The sequence below is a fragment of the Vicugna pacos genome, chromosome 1 (assembly GCF_048564905.1).
Source record: "Vicugna pacos chromosome 1, VicPac4, whole genome shotgun sequence".
Classification (NCBI taxonomy): Eukaryota; Metazoa; Chordata; class Mammalia; order Artiodactyla; family Camelidae; genus Vicugna; species Vicugna pacos.
Window position 1 is genome coordinate 27516761 of NC_132987.1, and position 18938 is coordinate 27535698.

General features: G+C 42.6%; 1 protein-coding gene across 1 annotated transcript in view; it reads right to left on the reverse strand.

The window, feature by feature from the left end:
• Positions 1-1944: 1944 nt before the first annotated feature.
• MINDY4B (MINDY family member 4B) overlaps positions 1945-18938 on the reverse strand; it is a 30631-nt gene continuing 13637 nt past the window's right edge. The window contains exons 7-12 of the mRNA XM_031676922.2: positions 18399-18464; positions 15576-15646; positions 13902-13974; positions 13166-13327; positions 3645-3825; positions 1945-2087 (exon numbers count right to left, since the gene is read on the reverse strand). Of these exons, the coding sequence (XP_031532782.2) occupies positions 1945-2087; positions 3645-3825; positions 13166-13327; positions 13902-13974; positions 15576-15646; positions 18399-18464 (696 nt within the window). The remainder of the gene's footprint in view (positions 2088-3644; positions 3826-13165; positions 13328-13901; positions 13975-15575; positions 15647-18398; positions 18465-18938) is intronic.

The window sequence follows — 18938 nt, forward strand, 5'->3', positions numbered from 1 at the left end:
TATACAATTTTATTTTGTCTAGGAATCAGACTTCTTTCTCAGTGTGTCTGTTTGTCCATCTGTGTATTTATATCCAGCTTGTAAAGAAACAAAGCAAACATAGCACTGATAGAAAGAATGTCTCCTGTGTTCTCTCCCTGATGGCTTGAACCCACAGCCAACTGCAATAGCCGGCCTACCAGGAATAGCCAACCACCTCCCCCCACTTCAAGCCTGTTTTCTATTTTAATGACAAGAACTTGCTAATGTGGGCACTTGAAATGTAACCTTGGAAAGGAATGCTCTTCATACCAGGAAATCTTTCAGAAGGCTTGAGTTCCTGCCATAACTGAAAATCTGATGATGTATTACCTATGACTTCATCCCCAAATGAAAGCTAGCTCCCTCCTTCCATAATCCTTGGGGGGAATTACACCAAGAAGAGACAACTTTGGAAATAACGTGAAGAGAGACTTCAGTTTCTCTCTCTTTTTTTTTTCTTTTTATTGAGTTATAGTCACTTTACAATGTTGTGTCAGTTTCTGGTGTACAGCACAATTTTTCAATCATACATATATTCATTTTTATATTCTTTTTCACCATGAGCTACTATAAGATCTTGAATATATTTCACTGTGCTATACAGTATAAACTTCTTTATCTATTCTGTATATACCTGTCAGTATCTATAAGTCTCGAACTCCCAGTCTGTCCCTTCCCACCCTGCTCCTGCCCAGGCAACCACAAGTTTGTAGTCTATGTCTGTGAGTCTGTTTCTGTTTTATATTTAAATTCATTTGTCTTCTTCTTCTTTTTTTTTAGATTCCACATATGAGTGATACATGATATTTTTCTGTTTCTGGCTTACTTCACTTAGAATGATGACCTTCAGGTCCACCCATCTTGTTGTAAATGGCATTGTTTTTATGGCTGAGTAGTATTCCATTGTATAAATATACCACAACCTCTTTATCCAGTTATTTGTTGATGGACATTTAGGTAGCTTCCGTGTCTTGGCTATTGTAAATAGTGCTGCTATGAACATTGGGGTGCAGGTGTCTTTTTGAATTAGGGTTCCTTCTGGATATATGCCCAGGAGTGGGATTGCTGGGTCATATGGTAAGTTTATTTTTACTCTTTTGAGGAATCTCCATACTGTTTTCCACAATGGCTGCACCAAGCTGCATTCCCACCAACAGTGTAGGAGGGTTCCCTTTTCTCCACAGCCTCTCCAGCATTTGTCATTTGTGGACTTTTGAGTGATGACCATTCAGTTTCTCTTTTGAATGCAGTGAAGGAACCAATCTATGTAAATGTAGAGGAGATACCTTCCAGACCCTGCTGTAAGTGGCCTATGTTCTTCCTACAACACTGGTAGCAACTGCAGAGAGTTAATAGAGACAAAAGGAAGACAAAATTGCTCATGGAGGGCTTTTGGCCAGGGGAGGGGGAGGACTTATGCATATGGAATGTGGACCTGAAATGGTCTTTCCCCAAATTGAGCTTGCTTGCTTGCTTGCTTTTTCTTTCTTTCTCTCTTTCTTTTTCTCTCTTTCTTTTTCTTTCTTTTTCTCTCTTTCTTTCTCTTTCTTTCTTTCTTTCTTTCTTTCTTTCTTTCTTTCTTTCTTTCTTTCTTTCTTTCTTTCTTTCTTTCTTTCTTTCTTCCTTTCTCCCTTCCTTTCTTCCTTCCTTTCTTTCTTTCTTCCTTCCTTTCTTTCTTTCTTTCTTTTCTTTTCTTTCTTTCCTTCCTTCCTTCCTTCCTTCCTTCCTTCCTTCCTTCCTTCCTTCCTTCCTTCCTTCCTTCCTTCCTTCCTTCCTTTCTTTCTTTCTTTCTTATGGAAGTACTGGGGATTGAACCCAGGCCCTCATGCACTCTAAGCACAGCTCTATCTGACTCCCCAAATTGGGCTTTGTATCCCAGCAGTGCTGACAGTTCAGGCTTCATTGCACATCTTGGCTTTCTTTTTAGAAAAAGGGCACACTTCCATTCCAGTTGATGGTGGCCTCTCTCCACTTGGTTCTGATGACCATCTCCACTGGAGAAAACCTTCTTCCTGGTCTGTGTTCATCTTCATGTTGGACCCTTTCCCAGTGATGGGAGTGAGTATCTGAGGGAGGAACAGCCAGCATTCAAACCCCAGCCTGTGTACACAATTTCAGAGGAAGTGAGGAAGGAAGGGAAAAAGGATGGGTGTGCAGATGTTGGGCTCAGCAAGCTGTGTTCCTAGAACTGGTTAAGTGGAGGGGGATTCCAGCGGCTGGTGTGTAGACATGCCCCCCACACAATGCATCCATAGCACCCTGCGTTGCTGTGGATTTTGAAACCCGAATATTGATGTCAGGTAATGGCATGGCCCAGTGTCATGATGTGACACAGAGAACTAGGGGGGTGTAGGTCACCGGATGTTGTCAGGGAAAACAAGAAAAGGGAGGGCTTACCACCTTACAATGCTTCTAAGAGTACCTTTGCATTTTGGGGTAAAGGGCAAAATATTCTAGTGAGGTAGTCACGAACTGGGTTCAAGGCCCAGGTTTGTCTCAAATGACATTTGAGAAGGTACTTAACATCGCTCAGCCTCATTTATTCAATTAGGAATCATGTTTTGGCCACTTCCTCTATGTTTCCTCAATGTTTTGGCCAGTTTCCTCTATGGAAAACAGATATCATGGTATCTACCTCATATGACTGTTGGGAGAATTTAATAGGATAATGTATGTAAGGCTTTCAACACAGTGCCCGGAAGAGAATGCTCGTGAGGCATGTGAGCCAATAAAAAACAAAAACAAAAACAAAAACAAAAATGATGCTTTCCTCGAAGAAGAGACTAAAGTGGAAACAATATATTTTAAGAAACATTGTTAGTGTTCCACTAAATGAAATGGGTTTGTGTGTGTGTGTGTGTGTGTGTTTATTTCTCATAATTGAAGAAAAAGAATTGGGAGCTGCTCAGATAAAACAGTCACTAAGATACTTCTCCAAGTTTAGTTGTGATAATGGGAAGTTGCCTAACGCCAGGCCTGTGATGCTAAATGCAAAGAGTTGGACATTAAATCAACAGGGTTCCATCTATGGTGCCAAGGTACCAGATACAGACTCTCAGTCTCATCACATTTATTCCCTTGTCCAAAGGGTTACTATTAAAAGACATCTTAAGGTTAGTCTTTGTGCCTCATGTGTTTAAAAAAACATGGTTGTAATTGAAATGAAATGATTCGTGAGGTCACCTGCTTCTCCCCTTGGACTGGAACCTCAGAGGTTTGCTGGGGCTGTGCCTTTCCTAAGGTCTCCTCTAAAGATAAATAAATAAACCTAATTGCCTATCCCCACCAAAAAGAAAAAGAGAGAGAGAGAGAGAGAAAAGACTCTGGAGAAGAGTTTTTTGGAAATTTGACTCCACCTTTTGATTTTTCCTCTTACCTAAAAGCTGTTGGTTCCCCTGTGCTACTTCGAGATCCCCTGCTCTTATTTAAAGCAGGCTTAGAATTCCCAGGTTACAATGCTTAGGTTTAGGTCCATGGGATTCATGCATAGGTGTCATTTCAGAAATCAAGCCTCCACACTTTCCCGCAGAGCTAGCATGAATAGCCACGCAGCTGTGAAACGCGGCGGCCACGCCTCTTCAAGCACATTAAAGCACACGGCACTTGGAGTCTGGGCTGCTCACCTATTGTAAGATGCACAGGCTTGTTCTGCGAGGGCTGGCCACTGTAAAAGTACAGATCAAAGAGACGCTCCATCTTCCAGTCTGATAAGAGCTGCCTGTTTGTGCTAAAAAGGATGCTGTAATTTCCGTTGGTGTTACACAGCCAAATAGGTAACCTGGGAGTCTTCAGCCTGCTGCCCACCTGCAAGGGGAGAGGGGAACGCAGGTGCAAATACAGATTTTGCTACATGGTGACAGATGCTGATACATCGTCAGGATCAAAAAGCAGCTCTGAGGCTCGGGTTGCACTTGTAGCTGGGCAGGGCACTGTGTGGAGGCAGACTGGAAGGAAGCCTTCCTCGTGGATGAATTTGCATTGATGAGTGGTCTGGTGTGGTGGCGATGCTGCAGGTTTTCTCTTAATGGATTTTATTCAAAAAGATCTTGAGGGTGGGCTCATGAAGGAGGTGGAACCATCTCAGTTTGGTTTTGAAGTGGGGTGGAGAATAAATAGTTAAATTGAAATAGACGCATAGGGGTGGAATAGGAGAACTTCAATTAGTCTCTATTGTCCCAAGATAGGACAATATTTTCATTCAGCCGGTGAGACTTTTGGCAATTTAGAATATAGGAAAAAGAATATTTAGAATTGGTGATGGAGAATATTTTGAATATAGACAAAAAGCTGGGAAATGAGGGAAACATGCACATACACACAATCTCACACTCACAGATACACACATATCTGTGCGTCAACATGTAGATCAACTGTGAAGATATTCTTAGAGCTGATTGAGCTAGTTTACTATTACATCTAATATTAAGTTCACTGTTTTAATCAGCCCATTATCTGGTTTTTCCTAGCTGTGAATTAGATTCACAAAAACACCACTCTGGGAGGCCCCAGAGTAAAAGGTTTGGCACACTTCAGTAGCCCCTGAGAATATCACAGTATTATTGTGTATTTTTATTAATGATGTCTCCCACTTTGTTTAAAGAGGCAGGGAACACACTTTTTAAAAATGCCATTGAATGACTGTCGTCATTTCCACGAGATGCCCGGGAGGGCTCCTGGACCCTCGGTTCTAGCGGGTCTTTCCATAATGTGAGGATCCAAGTCTGTTTCTTTTCTTCTCAGTCCTCAGAGTTGTACTGTGTGTTCAGGACCAAATTCTGTTTTATGGAAAATCCGGCTTTGGAAAATGACCACGTGTTTTGTAAACCCAAGTATTAAAGGCTAATAACTTGACATTTTGATTTCTCAATAGTTCTATTCAAATCTCTTCCTTTTTTCTAGAGTTTAAGTTCTTCAGTTGTGGGTGAGTGGGTGAATCAGCGGTGCTTTTGTCTTTAAGCTTTTTTGCTTTAGCCCCCAGGGAAAAATTATATGACTGTGTTTAAAAGAAACGACCACAGTTTTAGTTGATGTTTAAAAGTGGGGTGCAAGCTCAGCACCCCAATCTGGATATGCTCATAGTGGGCCCAGGGTTTGCTCAGCTGCTCACACTAGAACTGGCCCCTCCGGGCTGAGGATAACGTAGCCTCTGACACACCACATATGGGGCAAGTTGGCCACTGGCTACATCGGAAGTAAAACACAGAGGATGTGCTTGAAGCAGCCCCGTGTGTTTTCATTCCAGAATCCGCCCCCAAATTCCAAAGAACATTGTCACTATTCATTAGGTATAAAATAAGCTCTTTCTTTCTTAGGCCTTCTCGTGATGGTACCTTTTGTCCTAAGGCTGTGTGTAATCAAAATATGATCTGCATGACTTGGAATTATTAAAGTTGGAAAATATGGATAAACAAATTGGGAAACTGAGGGCTGTTTGTAATAAATGTCACTCCATTTGAACCTCAGATGGGTGTTCTGGCTGGTTTTATACCAATGAAGATTCCTGTAAATTTTGTGTGGGTGGATGTAATCGCTTAGAGACATGTATGATATTGTTTCACAGAATCTTTGTAATGTAGGCAAAATTCATCTGGCATGCAGATACATACTCTGCAAGGGGCTGACACCACACTGTTGTGACTTTGTGCAACCATACAACAGCTTTCTTTCCTGAACTCAAAGCTGCTCGCGCTTGTGATTTTATCCGAGTAGGAGGAAAACGAAGTAGTCACAACTATAACAATCTCCAGCACCCAAAGTGCATCCAGAGACCCCACACTGAGCAGGCAGAGCCTCACCTGCCTCGAGAGATTCTGATCGACAGAAAAATGTTGAGCGTGACTGTCCCGGCACTTCGGGCTTTAACTCTACGAGGCAAGCCTTTAGATTTCAGCTGAGAACACACCTGGTTTAAAGTGGGTCCTGCAAAACCACAACCCAGCACCCCCCAACTGAACCTAGCCTAATATTCCGCCCCCTTCTTTCCTCAGCACACCACGTGATCTGTTTGCCTGGAATGTTCAGTTAAGAATTTGTATTGCTTTTTGGGCAGACACAATTTATTAGCTAACCTCCCCCCAAAGAGGATTCTAAATATATTTTATTGGTGAGATTCCACCAATGCAGAATTTGTGCATGTTGCCTCCTGTTGCCATGGTAAAAAGGAAATTAAATTGTGATCCAGTGGTGCTATAAATAAAATACCTTTCTCCTTAAATTCACTCATTGCGTAATAAGCCCAGTAGGTTCAGTCTCACGTGCAACAGTCAAGCCCTCCAGAACATGTATCATTTAAGGTAAAATTATGAAGCTGGGTAGAATGATGGACACATTCTAAACACTGGCTAGAGGGCGAGGATGGAGTCCATGTCATTCTTTCTTCTGCCCTCTAGAACAATGGCGCTTAGTGTGTGCCTTTGCATAATGAGCTTGATGTTGAATCCCAAGGCCCCCATCAGGTGATCTGAACAGGAGAAAGGTGTTGGAAACGTTGTGCCTTCTTCGCAGATTCCTGGTGACGGTTCGCGTGCCTAATTGTCAGTGGTCTGGCTCGCGTCTCTGCCACCTGGAACACGACTTGAGTTGATGTAACTTCTCTCAGCAAGTTTGCAGGGATGTTGTCGAGTTTGCAGGGATGTTGTCATGTTTGCAAGGCGCTACCTCAGCGACTCAGTGGTTGAATCCAGTGGATGGAGCTTCATCTGGTAGTTTTAGGGTTGGATTTCTTCCTACCAGTCTCTTTAAAGGGAAAATGTAAAGAGGGAAGAGGGTACGACTCGGATGGTGGTGTGCTCTGCCAAGGCTGCCGGCGGAATAATTCCAGCAAGACCTAAATGGCTTCAGTCCCTTCTAAACATCAGAGTTGATTTTTCTTCTCGGTGGCAGGTGCAAAGATAATGTGAACCTCCTAAGGCTTTCCAGATGGTGTTAGACTCAAACTGCTTTATGTTCTCACTTAGGTATTGGAACCTCACACTCAAACCTGTACCTTCAAATAGAAAAGTGACGGGAGGCTTCAAAACAGTGCCTCATCTTGCGGGGATCTGGCTGTGTTCTGCAGGAACCGTCAGTCTGGTGGGCTCTGGGGGGCTTGTCATGTCATCTAATGAGAGCTCCCTTTTCTTTTTTTTAATCTCACCCACTGGGCTGTGACATTGGGACTGAAAGACACGTGTTTTTGCAATCTCTGCAATTTTATCGCAGAGTAAGAAGAGATTCACTTTGGGAAGACAGATGCAGTGTTGCAGGATGGGTTTCACTTCCACAGCAGAATCTGACTGTTAGGTAGCACGCTGGTTTTCTTTTGACTCAGAAACCTTTCTTAGATTAAGTTTCTATCACCAGCATATCCATATAATCTTCCAATGCTATTTGGTTTATTCATGGATCCCATACAGAGTCACCATGCCTCGGGGCAGAAAGGAGAGGCAGTGACTTTGGGGTCCTTGATCGAGTGATACTTAGTGTGCTGTCCTAGAACCACATCTGGTTCTTTCTCGAGCAAACTGCTTCTCTGTAAGATGTTTTGTGATAAAACATGGTAAAACATTAGACATATTAGTCGGATGGGGCTCCTGGTTAGCACATCTCTGAGCACCACTGAGCCCGTCCTTCGAGCATGTGCGTGGCAGACATGTCTGCTGAACCAGCAGATGAAGGGTGCTGTGTGTCACGTGTACCCACAGTCACAGTCAATTCAAACTCACCACCGTTTTAAGCTCGAAGTCAGTGGATAAAGTTCTAGATGTTGAGCACCACTGTCACGCATTATAAAACCTAGCCATGATTTTACTACTGTCGGACTGTTGCAGTCCAACATCAGTGTACCTGTAATAGATGTTATAGATTATATTATACAAACCTACGTCTCTGTAAAGACATAAATGTGACAGATTACAAAATGCTTATGCTAGAGTATAATTCCAAGAACTGGCATTTTGTATTTACCACTTTATCAGAAAAGAAGCAAAGATGATACTGATAGGCATCTCGGCACAGTGGGCGGGCAGAAGGTGGCCTTTGAATCTAGATGGATCTGGGGTCGTAACCCTGGCTCTGACGCTTACTTAGCTGGTGGCCTACGGCCACTTCCTACACCTCTCTCAGTCTGGACTTCCTCACCTCTGAAGTGAGTGACCAAACAGCAGACCCTGCACTGAACTAACATTGATTTTAACCTTAAGTGGACGTGAGGATTGAATGAAGTAAGATATCGTTGCAAGTTGCTCAGAGAGAGCCCAGCATATTGGATGTGCTCTACACAAGTGGCTGTTAGTGCTGTAATAACTAAATGAGCTTCATATATACCTTCTTTAATTGTTACCTTCAGGGATGGTGAAAAATAGAAAATTCTTATATATATAAAATCATTCTATATATATAATTATTTTAATAGTAATTGATGAGTTATGGATTGCTTTTATCCCAGCATAATGAGCTGCTAGAGAAAGAATAAAAAAGCACCTTCAGATAAAATAAACTTTAGATGTCCACATGTGGACACCTGACATAGTTATATATCTCAGCAGTTCAAGTACGAAAGCGACCTGCCAGCCTTTATTTGCTCTTTAATACATTTGTTCTGAAACCAAACTTCAAGTGCATGTCAGAGACAACATAATAAACATCCTGGGTTTCAAGCCATTAGTGTACAATTTCAGGCAATTTTCACCGAGGGCAGGATTCATAGGCGTCTCCCTGGGGAGAGAACACTGACTCTAAGGAGGAAGGATGAAAAGCCACATTAGTCACTTTTCGAAAAGATGGGAGCTTTGTAGATTTGATTTCTATGTAGATTTTAAAGCTAACCCCGGTGGTCGCTGTCCTTTGCCCTACTTCCAATTTGTGAGCAGGCGTTTGGATGGTGGTCCTGGGGTCGGAAACATTTTGTCCTCTCCCCAGCAGGAAAGCTCTTAGTTTTTATCTTTGGCCTCGACCTTCTTGACTGACTTTAAGGTCTCGACAAACATGCACTTTATTATTGGAGGATATTTTAGGCTCTGCAGGTAATTTTCTTTAGAGCATGATTTAGTAGCACTGTGGGTCTGAGTGGACTTGTGTCGAAAGAAATGCAATCCAGGGAAAATGTAGCACTGGATGGCTGTGAATTCTTGACTCTTTGAGGCTTGCTCGCTCGCTCTCTCAAGCTCTCTCTCTTGTGGTGGGCATAGCCTTTGATACAGTCCCTTTTCTCAGAGCAACTTAGGAGCTAGTTAGCTGTTTAATTTTAATTTAAGATAAGGTTTGAAACTGTCCCTGAAGCCTTGCAAATGTTACAAAGGAATAAAAAACTTTCAACCTTCCTTATACTGGTTGAAAGAAGATATTCTTTCTTGTAATTTCAGTTCAAATAGCTAGTTTTCCAATTCTATACACCATGGATTTAATCAGCGAAGATTAACAAGATTTTTTTTTCTCTTCCTTTAGAGTGATGGTTCAATCAGGGGCATTTTGTCCCCCAGGGGACATCTGGCAATGTCTGGAGACATTTTGGGTTGTCACACTAGGGGGCAGTGTTACTGACATTTAATGGGTAGAGGCCAGGATGCTGCTAAACATCACACAATGCACAGGACAGCCCCACCACAAAGAGTTATCTAGTCCAGAATGTCAGCCGTGCTGAGGTTTGTCAGCCCTGCTCTAGAACAGAGGTGTCTAACCCTTGATGCACGTTAAAATCACCTGAGGGCTTTACGAAATTCTCAGGCCCAGGTGCTCTCTAGGTCACTGTGTAGGACCAGCTGTACAATTGGTGGGGCCTGATGCAAGATGAGAAAGTAGGGGCCCTTGTCTAAAAAGTGTTAAGAATTTTAAGGCAGTGACAGCAGAACATTAAATCAGTGCAGAGCCTTCTAAGTGTGGGGCTGTGTGTGATGACACAGGTCCTACACACATGATGCTGACACTGTTCTGGAGGAGGATCTGGACACTGATAGTTTTAGAAGCTCTCCAAGTGGACCAAAGACTAACAGACACCTCAACAAAGAAGACAGACAGATGGCAAATAAGCATCTGCAAAAATCTTCCACATCATATGTTATTCTATTATCAAGCAATGCAAATTAAAACGAGATACAATTACACATCTCTGAGAATGGCAAAAAATCAGAACACTGACAACACCAAATGCGGGCAAGGATGTGGAGCAACAGTAACGCTCATCCATTGCTTGTGGGAATGCAAAATGGTACAAGCACTTCGGAAGGCAGCTTGGTAGTTTCTTGGAAAACTAAACATACCATGTGATTTCAACTGTGTGACATTCTGGAAAAGGCAAAAACTATGGCGATAGTAAAAAGATCAATGGTTTCTGGGGTTGCAGGGGGTGGAGGGTGGAATAGCTGGAGCACAGAGGATTTTTAGGGCAGCAAAACTACTCTGCATGATGCTGGAATGGTAGATACATGTCATTATACATTTGTCCAAACCCCTAGAATATAAACACCAAGAATGAACCTACAGACCTTGGGTAATAATGACAAGTCAATGTAGTATCATCAGTTGTAACAAATGCACACTCTGGTTGGGGATGATGGGGAGGCCGTGCGTATGTAGGGATAGGGGATATATGGAAATCTTGGTACTTTCCACTCAGTTTTGCTGTGAGCCTCAAACTGCTCTAAAAAGTAAATTCAATGAAAAGAACAAAACTCTCCAGGTGATTTCAATGTGCAGCCACTGGCAAGATCACTATGCTTCAGCTTTATTGTCCCTGTCCTTCCTACAGCTATCAGTGTGTGTGTATGTGTTGGCCCACCTATAATGCATCTTTGTATTGGACACAGAGTCTCACAGTCAGTGGATGCTGAATGAATATGTCTGACTAAAACATCTACTGTAATTCCCCATCATCTCTTACAAAGCCCCATACATGTAGAGGTCATTCTGGCTTTCCAGTGGGCTTCAGCATTCGTGATTTTGTTTGCGCTTCCCATCTGTCACTTGTTAGGACTGGCAAGGGGGTGAGCATTAGGGTATTAGTCTGTGAATGAGGAAGCAGTCTTAGGGAGTGTAAGTGACTGGCCCAAGTCACACTCCTGTGAGTAACAGGGCGAGGCCTCTAACCAAGTCTCCTGGTTTCTAGGACAGGGCTGTTGCCCACGTGCTACAGGAATTTCTTCACTTTTACAACAGGTTTTTAAAGTATGGTGCACGTGCTGCCCCTGGGTGACGTGTGGCATGAAAGTCAGTGGCCCAAGGGAGGAACCTCAAAACAAAACATGTTTACTTATTTACTTAAATATGTATTAGAAATAGCATGTCAAGCCCATGGCTTATATTACTGCTGAAGAAATGGTTGGATTCAAATTTTAAAAGTGAGTTAATTTAAAGAAAAATAGATCCAGCAAATAACAGTGGATGTTCTGCAGAGATATAACAAAGCTTGTGAATTACCTACCCAAATGATGCAAATATGAGAAACTCTGTTTTAAATCTTTGTGGTTTATGATGACGATATAGTGAAGTAATATTGTGAAAGAGCTTTGAAATAATAGACAAAGCACTAAAATTATTGTTATGGTTTTTGCATCCTTACTCCTTGAAACTTGCCCCTAGGGTATCCTACCAGACTGAGTCGTGGCGTGTTACTGGGCTCTGATACAGAGTGCTTGACGGTGGACCTCAAGTGACCATGCATGATTAAAAGAAAAGAAAACATGTAAAATGAAATCTACAAGGCCCCTATTTCCAGCTTAGTTTTCCTTGTCATTATATAGATTAAATTCTAATATGAATTTCCAAATTATCTACAGCATGTGATTAGGAACTTTATAATAATAACAAATCTATTCTCTGTTTAGGACATATTCAAAGTACAGTCTTCCACATTCATACAGTGGCATTCTGTGCATCCATTAAGTATGACAGACATCTATTCACTGAATATAAGGATGTTTGTTTTAAATGAGAAAAGCAGGGTTCAGAAGAGTAGAATTGAATATATTTATATGAGAAAGAGAAAGAGAAGGAACCATTTCTGAGAGGATTGAGCCTGGGTGACGGGATTGGGTTCATTTCTTTTACTTTTAGCTTGTCCGTCACTTCTCATTTTTCTATGATGGACCTAGATTTCAAACTCAAGGACTGAACAAACTTTAAAAACACACTTGTACACAGAATATACTAATTCTGTGATAGTCAGAGACTACTTTCCTGATGCCATCAGACACCTGACTTGTGTGTTGTGAGGTGCTGATTTCATGAATAGCACGTTGTAGCTGGAGCCAACAGTAGGAGGAAAGACAGATGAAGCTATGGATATAAAAGGACCTTATGAAGTATGAAGCCCTGGATGTATGAAAGGGATTTTGAACCAGAACTGGGAGAGTGGAGGACAAGACAGGCTCTGAGCAGTGGGGCCTCACTTGGCAGCTGGTGGATGTGAGCCGGGGGAGGTTCTGTCATCATCATACTGAAGTCCGTCCTGGCTAGTTTCAGGGCTGCTCTGGAGAAGCAGAGCTTTTCACTGAACCTGTCTTGCCTTCCCTGGGTTTTAGGATGAAACTTTTGTGCAAATATCACAGAAGCATCTTTGATTTGTGGTATGGGTGGGTGGACTTGCTTCCTCGTTCTCTCTCTTGCTTCATTTTTGCAGAATCACATCTTACTTAAGCCTCTGGTTGTGCTTTTCAAAAGCACAGTCTACTGCTTGGTTGTCAGAGGCTGTAAATCCCCTGAGCGGAAAAGCTTTTTGAGAGACATTTCATAAGTGAGCCCCCTTTTTTTCAGTGATATTTTTCAGGCTTTGAACAATAGAATCTATGCATTCACATTTGCATAAATAAAGGATTGGGAAGCTGCCCATCAGCTGCTGATTTCTGATGAGGGGGGTGCCAGGGGACTTTCCTTTATTTGTGTATTTCAAGTGTTTTTTTTAAAAGAAATTATTTGCATATGACTTGGATTGCCTATACTCTATACACAGAAAAGTATATAAAGTAAAATATGAAGCAAATTGACTTGAATATTTTCATTTAGACCCTGAAAAATCTCTGCGTGTGTGTGTGTGTGTGGTGGGTGGGAGGCCTGCAGGAACGTAGTAAAGGAAAAACTCTGCTCACGTTTGGATTGCCTTAATATAGAGGCTTCACGAAATGCTAATGTATTGACACGCCAGCGGTGTGGCTGAGAACTGGAACACACTCACCTGTGAAAGTCTGTCATCCTCTGAGGTGTCCTTACCCCACTGCAGGTAGCCGATGTCACTGCGGGTCAGGACGCCGTGTAACATTTCCTGAGACTCTCCTTTCTGACAGCCGTTAAAGACGTGTGGACTTGCTCTTCCAGTTAAAATCATGTTCAAAATTGCCTAGGTGACATATTTTACAAATATTTACATTTCAGGTAGCATTGACATAAGGATTTAATTTCTCTTTGCTTTTAATTATCATAAAACTACCATTTTTACTGGAAAGAATGCAATCACACAATGTATAATTCTGGAAAACCATGTCATAAATGTTTGGTAGAGTTGAAAGAGGAGTTTATTGATTCTTTTCTTGAGCCATGCCTCGTAACTCCCCATGTGCCCTTCCTCCCTTGGTATTTCTTTTAAACTTTGGTTTCCATGGTTGTGATTCAAGATGCATGAAGCTGAGATGTTTTTGTGGCACTTTTCTTTCAGTTATTAGGGATTCCTGGTGGGTCTTGCCAAAATACTTGCTAACGTTTCTAGACTCTCAGGAATGTTGGGCTCTTAGAGCCCTTACTAGACAGGGCTGTAATGGAAACTGGAAAGCAGAATCTGATAACAAGCTCAGGGGCATCTTCTTAGTCTTTCAAAGGTAATTTGATCATTCTTCACTTGTGGAGAGAATATGCTTAATTAAAAAAAAAAGTCTAATACAAATTCTACAATCAAAAGGCCAAGTCTTCCAACCCACCTGCCTGCACAGGAAGCCTCCTGCATTTGGTTGTAGCAGATGACTGGTGGAGACGTCTAGGTCCTTCTGAAGCCTGCAGAGCGGGAGGAGCCATCAGCACAGTATGAGAAACGATGACTGCTCCAGGAACTTGCAGCTTCTCCTTCTACCCCCACCCCGCCCCACCCCACCACACACACAGAGAACAGCAGTAACAAGGGCTCGTCTGGTCACTGCCTTCCTGTGTGCCTGGCATGTTTCATGTCGCTGGGAAAGCTGCTTGGACTGGGGCTGCAGATGTGATGGGAAAGCTCTAAATGCAGTTGGGGGAAGCCAGTGATAAATGGTGAGACCACACATGTTAGAATCCCTGGGTGTGGGCTGCGTGTGGATGCTGGGCTCAGTAGAGAAACTGCTGGCTCTGAGTGCTGAGGGACTCTTGGCTTAGGGTGGTGACACGTGACCACTCCAGAGAGTGCTGGCCCAAGGCAGAGTTGAACAGAGTGTTCCGGGAAACACCAGCTAGGGAGTTAAGCCTCTTTCTTGGCTGCAGCCTCTACGGTTTCATTAGGGACCAGGGGTCAGGATTCTACCCAGGACAATATAATACAAAGGTGGAAAGTGGCTCCTGCTGTTACCCAGAGGGAGTACTCAGTATGGAAGCTGTATGTGTTCTTGAACGAACCTATTACAGGACTGGGAGGTCATGTACTTCTGTGAATAAAACCCAAAGATGTGGGCCAAGGATCAGATATAATTCAAGGTAGTGTTTCCCAAAATATGGCATGATGTTAGGTATATAGATATGAGCATTTGAAAAAAATTTTAAGTGTGTTTCATCCGTTTTTTTCTTTAGCACAGTAAAATGATTGAAAGGATATTGTTTAAGAAGAATATTTAAATGTGGGTTGATTTAAGGAAATTGTTAAGAAAATAATAATATAGATCACCAAAGTTTGATGGTGATATGCAGAAGATAAGTTTCAGGAACACTGCTTCACAGCTTGAAATTCATCCTTTCTGGGGCCCTCTGTCTCTCTCTCTCTCTGACTCTCAAAAGCTTACTCTTTGTCCAGGGCCCAGAAGAAAAAGTCTGCTTCTTCCAAGAAGCCCTCCTTGACTACCCTATCTGTTGGGGCCCCTTCCTTCTCTGGAATCCACTAAGATTCACTGTCTTTGCACCTCATTTGGGACATCAGGTACCACCTGGGACTTGCCAAGTCTCTCTGTGTGTACCCTTGGCTTTCCCAGACTGGAACCTGCAGGAGGCCAGGGCCATGTCTTCTTTTATTTGTATTTCCCACAGTGCCAAGACAGGGCTTTGCCTGTCATAGTGATAAAATAAATATTTGTGGATATATATTTTATTGTGCATAGGGATAACAAAATATTCTCATTTATGAAAATTGTACAAATAAGCTTGGTGTTGTCCCAATATTTATAACCACAAGAAGAAGGAACCTACTACTGTGCTAGAAAAGTAGATTTAAACTCTTCTAGTGATATCCACTCTCCCATTAATACGGGCCAAACTGACTACAGGAAAGGACGCATCAACAGAAGAACATCCACTGGAAAAAAAAATTGTACTCATGTTTCCAATAAGGCATGAAAATATTTTCCAACACAAGAGGACATTGTTTATGTGACCCCAGAGCTATAGGAAATCCCTGTGTAAACATTTGTAGAATTTACCTTTCAAATGTTCTGGAGAAGATCAGGCTGTAAAGAAACAAGATGACACCATGGCTTCCTTCCCCTTTGAACTATTTGGAAAACAAAGGAAAAGCATGTTTGCCTAAAAGCAATGCAGCTCTGTGGATTTATGGGCCTGAATTCAAGGATTTACAGCCTGGGAGATTTTTTTTTCTAGCTACCAAAAGGGCAGAAGGAGCTCCCTCTGCTTTCCAAGGTCATCTTCACTCTCAAATGCAGCCTCCTTCCTTGCTTCAGGCCTGCCAGTGGCACCACCATTCCCTTGGTTTCCAACCCATCTTTCTTTCCACCACTTCTATCATGTGATTCTCTTTGAATCCTGGCTCAGATGTAGTCTGTCTTTCCTCTCCACTTTTCTGGTCCATCCTAGCCCAGGCCATCAGCACTGCTCTGGCCCTTATCCAGCCTCCCTCAGTCAGTGCGTCCCTCCTCGTCACCCCATTATACTCAGGGGGATCAGAGAGGCTTTCTAGAAATAGCTTTGGAGTTCTGCAAACCTAGGTTCAAACCAGTGTACTCCAACTTACTTCTTTGAGTTTTAATCTTATCTGCAGCTGCAGAATAAAAAAACCCTTTTTCCTTAGGATTGTTGCAAAAGTTAAATAAAAGAATGCACAGTACCTACTTTAGTTCTTAGAACATGCCAGAATCACGGCTAAATTAGTGTCTGTTCTGCTCTAAGGCACTTCTCCCTGTCTCTTTTCTTGGCCAGGTTACCTTTCTGCTCCAAGCTTTCCGAAGGTGCCCTGTGAGCTCCAGGATAAAATCCATCCACGTTCAGGGCCTCCCATTGGTTGGCCTTATCTTAGCCTAATGTCAATACTCTACCTGCTGAAAAGATGCCCCTTGGCTGGCTTTCAGGGTGCTCAGGGTTAAAAAGCCTCTTCTTTACAGGCATTGTATCAGGAAGGCTTCTGCTAAAACGCATGTGCTTTTCTTTTAATTTGTCCCCTTCACTATCTGTGACCTGGCGGGGGCTGGGCCCTCAGGCAGGAGAACAAATTTCAGTGCCACAGGAGCTGGATGGGAACCACCTGGGTAGGTCTGTACTGCAGGGTGTGAGGGAAAGGGGGAGGGGTGGGGTCTGAGGCATAGAAGGGCACTTGTGAGTTTCCTGTTGCTGCTGTAACAGATTACCAGGGACCTGGGGCTTAAAACAACAGGAATCCATGACGTTACAGCTCTGGAGAGTAGACGTCCAGCCCTGGCATCACTGGGCTTGATTCAAACTGCTGATTGGCCTGTGTTCCCTCTGGAGGCTTTCTGGGAGATCATGTCTCCTAACCCTTATTCCATATCACATGGCCTCTTCTCCTCTGCTTCCCTCGTCACATCCCTTCTCCCCAGCCGCCCTCTTTCCCTTCTAAGACCCTTATGATTAATTGGGCCCACCAGGAAAATTCAGAATAATCTCCCCGTCTGAGATCTTGAACTTAATCACATCTGCAGAGACCTTTTTACCAGTTAGGTGACGTCATTCAGTCTATCAGCACTTGTCTAATGGGAATCACCGTCCCTTAGCTCAGCTAATTGAGGAAATGCAAGAATATAGGCCTAGTACAGCCAGGTTTTCTGATTTTGCTGGGGAAAGATAAGCATTTAGATTTTTATGTGGAATTTTCTGATTATTTTTGATGTTCACTGATGCAAATTTTAAAAAATACCACACCTTGTAAGCTAATACTGCAGATCATATGTGACAGATGTATTGGTTTCCTAGGATTGCTGTACAAATGGCCAGAAATTTGAATGGCTTGAAACAGTAAGAATTTATTCTTTCACAGTTGTGGGGGATAGAAGCCTGAAATTGAGGTGTCAGAGGAGGGCCATGCTCTCTCTGAAGGCCCTAGGGGAGGATCCTTCCTTGCATCTTTGCAAGATGTCAGCAGCCCTGCTTTCCCTTCTGGAGACTCTAGGGGAGAGTCTGTTTCCTTGCCCTTTCCAGCTTCTAGCAGCCTGGCCCACATTCCTTGGTTCATGGCCCCCACCTTCCACCTTCAAAGCCAGCAACAGTGGGTGACACTCTTCTCATATCACATCACTCTTCCCTTCTCTTCTGCCTTCCTTATCCACAGTTAAGGACCCTTCACATTACATTGGGCCCATCTGGGTAATCCAGGATAATCTCCCTATTTTAGAGTCAGCTGATTAGCAACCTAAATTTCCCCTTGCCATGTAACAAAACATTCATGGGTTCTAGGGGGCAGGGTATGGACATCTTTCATCTTTTATCATCAAATTTCTTTCTCCACAGAGGAGTCTTAAAAAAGCACCTTCCATTTCCCACCATCACTGTCCCTGACTTTGCCTCCTTCCCACGCAGGTGGTGGGGAAGATTCATTGCAGGGGAGGGCGTCGTGTGGAAGGTGCTGATAGAAGAGCTGAAAGGGGTCCACCTTTTTTAGACTGGAAGTCATTTTTCTGAGCCAGTGTGCATGGCCATTTTGGCAATTTAGCCTACCATTTTTGTGTTTTATCCCTTAGATCAGACAAGACTGGCATAACACTTTCTCTATCACAAAAGCAATCTTGCCATATATGCCCTCTATAGTATTATTCTCTGGGTTTGATTAGCCAGGGAGAAAGAGGCATTTGTGAGTGGGCCTGTGTGTGATCTGGCTCCTTTCTAGGTTGTGGGGAGGGAGAGGCAGGCTTCTCTTTCTCTCATTCCGCCCTCTGTTAGTCCCCAAAATGACCTGATTTTCTTAACAAGCATCATTAGAAATACACTTTATAAAAGGAAGAAGATTCCTGTAAGATCAGTTCAACATAAAGGAATTATCTCAACACTTAAACACTTACACATTGTAAATGATCATAGATGAATTTCTCAGTGGCTTCTTTCTCTACAAGTTCAAACAGCTGGAGCTATAAATCAGGCATAGAAGATAAAAACGGAAAGGAAGATGAAAGTGACATCTAGAAGATGTCAACTCACTGCTATTACCTCAGGGAGTCCTTTGTTTCATTGCAAAATCACATTGTTAAAAACCGACATATTATCTTGCACAAGGCCGTGTAAAACCTACATGGTAAAACTGGGTGGCCGTTGGCCTCACTTCCACTTTCCTCAGTTTTAAACCAATACGATAGCTTGCACAGTAAAACCATAAACAGAATTTTTTTCCTAATAGGTAGAATTTAGCTATGTTTAAAAGAATGGTTATGGAAATGGCAGTTTATGATGATTTCAGGTATGCATATTCTTTTTTTAAAAATTTTTTTGTTGAAATATAGAGAATGTACAATGTCATTAACTTACAGGTATACAATATAGTGATTTATAATTTGTAAACGTAACACTCCTTCTATAGTTATTATAAAATATTAATTATATTTCCT